The 9,888-nt window shown below is 35.3% G+C and overlaps 1 protein-coding gene across 1 annotated transcript; it reads right to left on the bottom strand.

Moving 5' to 3' along the window:
- Positions 1-324: 324 nt before the first annotated feature.
- On the bottom strand, positions 325-5,886 carry LOC149017495 (aspartyl protease family protein 1-like). The gene is made up of 10 exons (XM_089151825.1): positions 5,305-5,886; positions 5,025-5,160; positions 4,065-4,300; positions 3,659-3,883; positions 3,405-3,540; positions 3,253-3,326; positions 3,075-3,174; positions 2,928-2,988; positions 1,072-1,143; positions 325-973 (listed from the first exon to the last, which is right to left on the bottom strand). Exons 1-10 carry the CDS (start codon positions 5,622-5,624, stop codon positions 711-713), a joined length of 1,623 nt encoding a protein of 540 aa, XP_089007951.1. The 5' UTR covers positions 5,625-5,886; the 3' UTR covers positions 325-710.
- Between the last annotated feature and the right edge of the window lie 4,002 nt (positions 5,887-9,888).

The following is a 9,888-nucleotide window of genomic DNA, read 5'->3' as shown; positions in this document are numbered from 1 at the left end:
AATGTTGAGAACTTCACATGCATGGTTCTTTGTAAATATTTTTTTTAATACTTCTTTGTGTCATAGTTCTTCTCTCATTTTCAAAATAGGTTTATTTGATGTCAAATTTAGAGTTATTTATTTTTAGGACAAATTACATTCCATTCCGTATCCCTATTTGCTTCCATTCCTGCAATCTTATCACCAGGTCTGGGTTTTGGATCAACAAAAATAAAAATGTCACACTTGATGCTGCGGACGACGGAGAACGGAGGCGATTGAATGTATTTTTGAGTCTGAAGCTCCACATTTCTCAATAAGCAATCAACTAATATTTTTCTCCCCCTTTTTTTTCCCTTCCTTCTTTGGGGGGAGAAAGGGGGTTATTCTGCTGCTGCAGAAACAGTTACCAGTGGTTTTTGCTGCTTCCTTGATCTCCTTGAATTGGTGGATACTTTAACCTTCAATGGTAGAATAAACAAAACCTTCAAATTCAGTAATACAATATTGCAGCACCGACCCCCTCAACTCGAGCAATAAGCTACAGGGAGTATACATGTTTATTGGTCATATATACAACTGATCATACGAGAATAATCCAATGAAAATTATCAAAAAGAAGACCACATAAATAAGCCCCATTCGTGGGTAAAACTGGGCTCACTGAAGGACCTATAAATATATACATACCTAGCTCCTAACAAACTTTTAGTTGGCTGAAGAACGAATAATCATATAATGGTGAAAAGTACAAGAAACATTATCAAGGAACCCCAATTGCAGAGGTTCAATCTCTGAGACCAGTGAAATGAAGCTGATGGTGCCCCTGAAGACGAAGAATCATTCCCAGTATGCTTTGCAGATCCTGGGGAAATGCTACCTGGCTCCATGGCAGTGGCAGGAGGCAAGGCTGTGGAGCTGCGGGAGCTTTTTGGAGGAGTTGTGGTAGTATTGGTTTGTGTATTCATAGTAGGGGTAGCGTTGATAGCATAACCTGAGGTAAATACAAACAAGGGATCAACCCCATCTTAAATCTCTTAGTGATTAATTATATAGAGGAAAAAAATATTGTAATAACTTCATGGTACTCACAGTCAGATTCCGTCCAACCCAGTATTGACTTTTCACGGTCAAATACAATAAGGTAACCAGTCATGAAGTTCTCTACACAAGACCAAATAATTCTGTAAGCAACAATTAACACAGAAGATGCAGGTATACAGGATTTACATGGTAAATTAGAGAACCATGGATAAATCCAGAAAGTAGAAATCATACATTACATTGATGTCAAACACAATTAACTTAGCATTGCCAGGCAATCAAAGTCTAAGCTTATAAAAGCAAGTTGATCGTGACTGTAGAAGGCAATTTACACTGTCCAAATACCTTGCCAGGCTACAATGAGATCCGGCTGTTTACAATGGAACACATGCAGCACTCGGAAAAGGACAGTTCTAGACTCATCACTAACAGTGGACAATCAAAAAACTCATACCACTGCAGTTAAACTCAAAATATAATGTCCAGAGTATTTTTGCCTCAGACAAGTAGTCAACTCAGTGTAGCCCAGGCTTCACCTATATCAAATAATTACACAAAATGCTCTCAGAGTGGACTGTTACTAAAAGTAACCTGAAAACACTGGTTTTATCAAGTACTCATGTTTGAGAGTACAATTCCAATAAAAAAAAACTGGAGGTCTCAATTTTTCCCAATACAGCAGGATTGGTCTTTAGCTAGTCTTCACATAACAGATATGGTACAAAAACATATGCCTTTATTACCTAATAATAGAAAAGCAAGTGAAATTTTTCATTCACATCTTTACTGTTGGTGGATTTGACTAGGTTTCAGAACATAGATCTGTATTTTTTTTAATATTTTATAAAATCACTACAGTTTGAAATATATACGACAGTGACCAAGTTCTATTAGCAATAACTAAATTAAAATTATGAAAGCTATTCAACCCATATAGGATCAGTTACCTAACCAACTTAGTTGTCTCCAAATAAGAAGAGGGAGAGGGTTCTCTAGTCGTCATGTTCTGGTTGTTTCAAACTTTCAATAGCTTCCACCATCATTCTGCTGTCTTCTATTTCTACATTGATTTTGATGACTTCATGTCATTTAATATTGATGCTTGATAGAGGTATGGCTTAATGTTGATTTTGATCAGTTACTGTGGCTTACCGTTGATTTTTGATGATATATAATATACAATGTAGGCTATTAAACAATGTTAAAAAAGAGGGGAAACAAAATATGACACTTAAGTGTCTTGGTCATTAGGCAATGCCTTATTACCTAAGCACTTAGGCACCCCTCAACTACCTAGGTTAGTCTTGACTACTATGAAGTGCAGAGTCATTCCTTGAGTAACAATAAACGTGCACAGGAAAATATGATTAGATTATGAAAGTGAACAGATAAACAATCAATATCCCTTATCCCTCTCTAATTATCAAACAGTGATTGCCATATAAGTGGCAGATATTCAGGTGCCTGTTGGGAAGAACCTGAGTAGGCTATTAGACATGTATGTTCAACACAACAGGCCACTATTGTCATGCAGTTAGTTAGCTAAGCGATAACCCCTAGTCGACATAATGCATCATTGACCTCAAACTGTGCAGGTAACAATGTCTTGCCTAATTAATGGTTGACTCGAGCGCAGAGCCAGTGTCAAGAACATGCTTTAACAACACCATTGTTTATGTCAATGAAAGTTGCCTTCTACAAATAGAAATAAAAATCAATTTTGATGGTTTGAATGCAATACGATGTTCCTACACACACAAAAGAGAGAATAGAGACAAAAACTGCAAAAGTATAACTGAATTTATGGATAAAGAAAAGATCACAATAAAAAATGTAGACATTGTTTTGTAATAAAATCCCCCAACCCTCTTCTAAAAGAAGGAACAAGAAGGAAGAAAACTTACGTCCAATGATATTCACACCATTGCTCTTGACAACAGCCAAGCAATAAAATGAAATTGAATCCTGAAACATCAATTCAACAATTAAGACTATCCCAAAAAATAGAAGCAAAGCAAAGACATAGTGTAATAGAAACAATGTCTCATTACCCCTTCAATAAAGACAACTATTGGATCATAAACAGAAAATTGGGCTCCACCTCCCATTGTTAGATTCAATGTGGGTATTGTTATGTTTGAAGAAGTCGAACTGCATATATCAAATATTGATTAGGGTGTCCAAGATGAAAACAACTGTAAACATCAGTTAACCTTCCAGATAAACAACCTTAAGTCATAACAATACTCAAAAGGACTGTGAGCACTGGATGGACGGCGTTTGTCTTGTATCTGTGAATTAAACTGCAACAGAGCAAAAGTTTCACATTTAACATCACTTGTATTAGAATAATAATGAATTTCACTGCCTTAAATACTTACATTTTTAGAAAGCTGTGTATAAGCTGGATCATTCAAGTATGTGAATGAGGTACCCGTGTCAAATATTGCAGTAAAATTAACATTTGTGAGCTTTGTCCCCACAGTTATTTGAGTCACACTGATATTATATGTCGGGCTGGAGTGTAAATTTGATGAGAAAACATCAGCATCATAATCATTTCTTATTGGTCAAAATTAACATCTTAAATCAGCCAGACAACATGCCAAAAGCAAACTAAGAAATGGCCACTCACTGTGATTGATTAATAATAAATGTAGTTTCCGCTTGGTCAGGGCTACCTTTGTCACCAAAGTTTATTCTTCCAATCCCATCAGATCCAAAGCACATAGAAAAAGAATTCGCAGTAAGGGCTGTACTTGATAAAATGCTAGGGACGGACACCTTATCCATACCAAGTCCAAACAAACCATTGGGGGCAGCACCATCCAAAAAAGAACCAGTCTCAACTAGACCACAGCTGCTCAAAGAAGTTATCATTATCTGATCAAACAAGGTGTCTCCAACATTCAAACATATCATCTACACGCTTAACGGAACAGATTACAGAAGGAAAAGATGAAAAAGAGGACAATTACTATATCCAAATAGATGAAAAATAGCAAAGTGTAGGGAAAGTGTCAATATCATAATTATGTTACCCAAATGTGACGTGTGCTTCAACAGCTTCTGGCTGACTATAATCTGTAGTCAAGTGCAAAACATCCTCCACAAGATATCCAGAAGTTGAAGTAGCAGCAGAAAGATACAGTACTTGATAGGGACAAGCGCTTTGGTTAAGAGAAAGGCATTCACGATTTTGGTCACACAAACTGCTGTTACAGGGAACAGTTTTGCTTGTCAATGATGCATTAGGATGGTAAATGTTCAGATCCACCTGTCACAACATGAGCTTTTTTAGGAAGAAATTAGAAAAGAGCACTTGTACATAAGAAGTTGTATATTTTAAGCCAGAAAGCCTCAGAAATGTAATCATATCAAGATTCTGTGGAACATAAGTTTTAAAAGATACAAGTTTAAAGGCAACTTGGAACAAATGTAGTATCTAGTTGAAGGGGGATGCGAAGTTAATCGCGCATTGCTTATCTTGCTAACTGTTTTGAACTGGGGTCAGATATAGTAGATCATTCCATGGTTGTTAACAACAATTAAATCCCTATTCCTGTATCTTATGATACAGACTCCCCCAAATGAATAATTGCATAGCTAACTGGTTCCCTGATTTCAGAAAAGAACCTTACAAGACTACACAAAGTATCGTTTTGGCAACTCAAATTTAGACCACTATTCATGTTTTCATTCTTCCACAAATAACACCCTCACTCTCCATAGTAGTTTGTGTAAATAGCAAGATCTATGAAAAATCACCAGGTTTGGTTCTAAAATATAAAAGTCTACGACAATCTATCATATTATGAAGGTGAATTTGATTATGTCTGTACAATTGGAGCTAAATATGGATTAATAATCGCTTTCTCCATGAATTACATACTTCAAAGATATCTCTTAAACCAAACATATGAAAATACAAATTGAAACAAGGACAATCTTTGCAAGGGGAAAACGGATTTGAATCGATAACAACGACTAACTCAACTTACATCTCCGGTAGTAGTTTGCAACGAACGGGCGCAGCTGACACAATCGCAGGGTACCCAAAATAGGTCACTTCCAGTATCGAGTGCCACAAAAAATGTGACACTCGGTGTCCCCAAGGAAACACGGGCGTAATGCAAACTGAAAAAAGAAGAAGAAAAGAGACAGCAATTACTCATTCCTACTGCGAAAGCATGAAACTTAGAAAACTAAGCTTCAAATTGTATGAAACGATAAAGTTAAAGGATCCAGAAGAGGATAAAGAATTAGGAAGCAGGGGCATACAATCCCAAAGAGGTGATCAAATGAGTTATATTTCCTTTGACAAAAGTAAGAATCGGATCGTTGCTGCTGGATTTGGCAAGTCTACGGCCATGAAGAAACTGGTCTCGATGGGCCAAGGCACTATAGTAACCAAAACTTCCCTTCTCCGGCAAGTTGTCAACTGGAAAAACTTGTCTAACTTGATCGGAAAACCTGTGGTGAACATCGAAGCTGAAGGTCCTTTGACCATAACAGCTCTCCAAACTGAAGTCGAGGATCAAAATAAACAATAACAGAAGAAGAACTTGAAACTTACAGCTACAAGAACAAGTAGAGGCCATGGATTTTAATGATAGAGGTAATAACTCCTCTTGGCTCTTAGAAGAAGAATCTGATTTTCAGATACTCGAAGAATTTACTTATTCATGTATACTTTTATTTATTAGGGTTGAGATTTGAGAAAGAGAATTCAGAAACGATAAAGAAGAGAACGAAGACTCGGAGAAAGTTCTCAGTATCACTGGGAGACTCAGATAAGACTTGTGCCGAGTCTTTGACGTATGTCAGTTTCACTACTTAATTCGAGTCTTTCCTCTTCAAAGTGCAGAAGACGGAACTCAGTGTTCTAAAGTCGCGACTTGGAGTCCCGGTCGCCATCACCCCTCCCTCTCTCCCCCCGTGTCGGTTACAAAATCCACATTCGTTTTTCCGGTAGAAATGCGCTTTTTTATATTATAGTGGATGGGACATTACGCATGTCTGGACCAAAGTCGAAAGCACAACCTTTAATGGTCAGAAGATGGAACCATCAAGTAGCATAAGTAAGAAGGAACTCAACAGTCATGAAAAGAAACATGTTCTTTATATGAAGAAACTGTAACTCCGACTCCGAAATAGGGGGAAAAAATCCTATGATTGAATGGCCACTATGAAGGATTATGAACAAATCAGACAATAGCGGTAAACGGTAAACCTTATATAAACTAAGCCAAAGATATGTGGTGATCCATTGCTAACTTAACATTCGGATGTGGCATTTTGACCTTGAAGTCGGCCTACGTCTAACCTTATTTTGTAAGCAAGCATTGAAGAATTTGAGTGCTAATAAGTTTTTTGACGCATCAATCATCAATACTAAGAAGTGTTGGTTTGACCACTAGAGCAACTTTGCATTTCTAAAGTATAAAATCTATATTCACATGATCTATCCATCTTAAGTAAGAGCAATGCAAGTCCTACACTCATGTAAGTGGGAAATTACTTCAGTATTGTGGTAGTATTGTGCAGTATACGGTTCAAATTGAAACTTTTAGTAGAGACGAAGTCTTGACCACTCGTTTCATGTAAATGATTTTTTGAGTAAAATTTAACTGCAACACCACAAATTTCGACCACAACACCTGAGTAGAGCTCAAATAAATGAAGACGATCGGAAACACTACACACTTTTACCTAATTACTGCAATTCTCAAAATTTTCTTTTTCGCCAAAGTCAACCTTCAAATCAAGCTACACTTAAGTCCTCAACATGCTGTTACCCAAAAAAAAAAAAAAAACTTTAACAAGCGCCGCTTCGTGCCGTCCGATAACAGAACGTGCTATAGTAGTTGGTCCGTTATTAATTTGGAAAATTTGCAGCACCAACTACCCCCTTCCCCAAGTTACCTTTTAAATTAATATCTGAGTTGTTTTTTTTTTTTTTTTTTTTAAACTACATTTCATTCAACTGAAACAAAAGGAGATATATCCAAACTACAAAGTCTGGAAATTCAGGTAGTGGAAATAGGCCAGTCAAACCTCCCGGTGTAGAGCAGATCGACGTTTGTAAGCCTTCCGTTGAGAGAGTCGTTGACTACGCTTGTTAGTCTCCCTTGGAGAGAAAATAAATTTGCAACCTACAAATTTTCTAGCTAAGTACTTAATATCCTATTTCAAATTGTCCACACAAATAGGGGTTTGAATCTTGTCTTCAAGAACATTGTAAAGTTGCAAACAATCGATCTAAGCTTCAATCATCTCGAACCCCTCAGCCACACACTGAAGTAATCCTTCTCTTAGCGCTAGAGCTTCTCCTTCAAGCACCTCGATGAAGCAGAAAGTCAAAATATATTAAATCAACCTTATTCGTTAGAAAACAACGTTAAATGCTGATGTAAGTTGAATATTTTTAGAAGACAATAATGAACTTAGAATGAAAAATTCACACTTGATTCTTTTTTTCTTATTTTTTTTATTATCTTCGATTTCTTTCTTTCCTAATTATAAATTTTCATAAAGTTTGAGAGATAATGTACCTTAAAAAATATATTTAAACTTAAAATAAAATATAATATTATAAATAGATAAATAAAAACTGACGTTTAATGATGTTATTAATAAAGGGGTTTTTCTTATATATTAATAATAACTCAAAAGATGACACTGGGAATTTCTTATTAATTAAAACTAATTCTCATTTAGATTTTTTGGAGCTTTCAAACTACCCCATTTTAATAATCACTATAAGGGACAGCAGTTGGTCGTTACCGTGGTTTCCTTCCTCAACAAAGGAGGTGGATCGTTGCCATTTAGATGTGAAATTAGGGTTAGCTGAATTTACCGAAGATCAATGCCTTATAGCATGAAATCAATAATTTAAATTTTCTTGGGACCATAGACAAAGTCTGGCTATATATTTAAATATATATTTATCTTACCACCTAGATCAACTATATATATAATGGAGAAATGTGGAGAAGTTGAAAACACAGATCATGATAGAATTATATGAACTGTATTTCTTTTATTTGGCTGAATAATATGAATCATATGTCAACAGCAAAACCACATGATGTAAGTTGCATACTTTTAAAGGACAATAATAACTTTGAACCTAAATCCCATGCTCGATTCAATTTTTCGTCTTCTTCTTCTGTTTGTGATTTTTACTCTTCCACTATAAATTCTCACAAAATTTGGGAGATATGCGTCATAAAAAGTGTTTTTAAACTTAAGATATAAGATAATATTGAAAACTGATAAGAAAAAACTAACGACTAACAGAATTAGTAAAATAAGGGGTCATTTTGATAAATTGAATAACTCAAGAGTTGATATTAATATAAGCGACAACTCAAAAGATGATGCTAAAAAAATTATTTATTAATTAAAACTAATTCCCATTTAGATTTTTTTTCTGAAGTTTCAAAGTACCCACTTTCAATAATCACCATTAAGGGACAGGTTGGTGTTTTCCTCCCTCAACAAAGGAAGTGGATCATTGCCATTTTGATGTGAAATTAGGGTTATCTCAATTAACAAAAGATAATTGCCTCATAGTATGAAATTAATAATTTAAATTTTTTTAGGACTAGAGGCAAAACATTGTTATATATTTAGAACAAATTGCACTGGCACCTCAAAATGGAGGTTTTAAAGCATTGACATCCACCGTATTTTTGTTTAAAAAACACATAGGTCATATTTTGTTAAAATGATTAGTTATATTATCGTAAATACTATTACACCTTTCCAATAAATCTTTTTCTCATTTACACAAAAAAAAAAAGAAAAAAAAAAAAAAAAAAGACATTCTTCCGTCTACAAAGGTTATTTGATGAAGACATTGTCATTGGATTTTTTATTTTTTTCCTTCAAATATTGTAAGGGTATTTTTGGAATAAAAAAAACAACGGGTTAATTATTTTACTATTAGAATGGACTTATGTGTTTAATGAATTGGGGTTGTGGTGCCAGTACAATTTGCTCATATATTTATATGATATATTTATAAAATCTAGATCAAATTATATAAAACAAGGAAAAAAAGAAGTAGATGAGATAGACCATGATAGAAGTGTATGAACTATCTCTTCTACTTGGTTGAATAGAATCATATGTCAAAAGCAAAAATCACTTAGCAAATTAGATCAGCAATGCTGCTGCTGCTGCTTTTTTTCAACCTATGGATGATGTTGATGATGTTGACATCGAACCGTTTGCATGAAAATGTTGCGTGTTGTGTTAAGTTACTTCAAAACTGGCGATCGAAAGGGATATAGAGTCATCATTGAAGTTGAGCCAATGACTTCAACCAGATTGATTACCTGCTCCATGGGTGACCTTCTCAATTTCATGCTTTTCTTTTCTTTTAAAGCTACCAAACAGGATGGGCTGATTCCTCTCCTCCTTAGGCGCCTGAATTCTTGGCTATTCAAATCATGGAAGCTTTCTTCCCGTTCACTTCACCCTCTAATGCCGGAAAACGTAGTTGGAGATTTGCCAGTGAAAAAAGAAATAACAAGACCACCATTAAGGAAAAATCATGAGCTGTAAAGACTTTTTTTTATGGCCAAGAGATGTAAAGAGTTAAACCTAGGAACAAGTCCTTTGCCACGAGGCATCTGTTAGTTAGTTGTCCTTGTCAAGGGCGACGATAAGTAATCAGTTAAAATCGCCCACTAGCAGAAAAAAGTAATTTAGTCAACGCTGCCATCATCTTAGGAATTGTGACAATTGATTCTTCTTCTTTAGACTGGTTTTTACTTTCTCTTTGGTTTTTTGTACCAAATTGCTTGTGTAGTACGGTTGATTCTCTCCGTCACTATACATGAAACTATGAAAGTA

Source organism: Hakea prostrata, chromosome 4 (genome assembly GCF_041222555.1).
Source record: "Hakea prostrata isolate BN-2017 chromosome 4, UWA_Hpros_2, whole genome shotgun sequence".
Lineage (NCBI taxonomy): Eukaryota > Viridiplantae > Streptophyta > Magnoliopsida > Proteales > Proteaceae > Hakea > Hakea prostrata.
The sequence above is the reverse complement of the archived record's forward strand: the minus strand, read 5'-3'. Positions and strand labels throughout refer to the sequence as shown.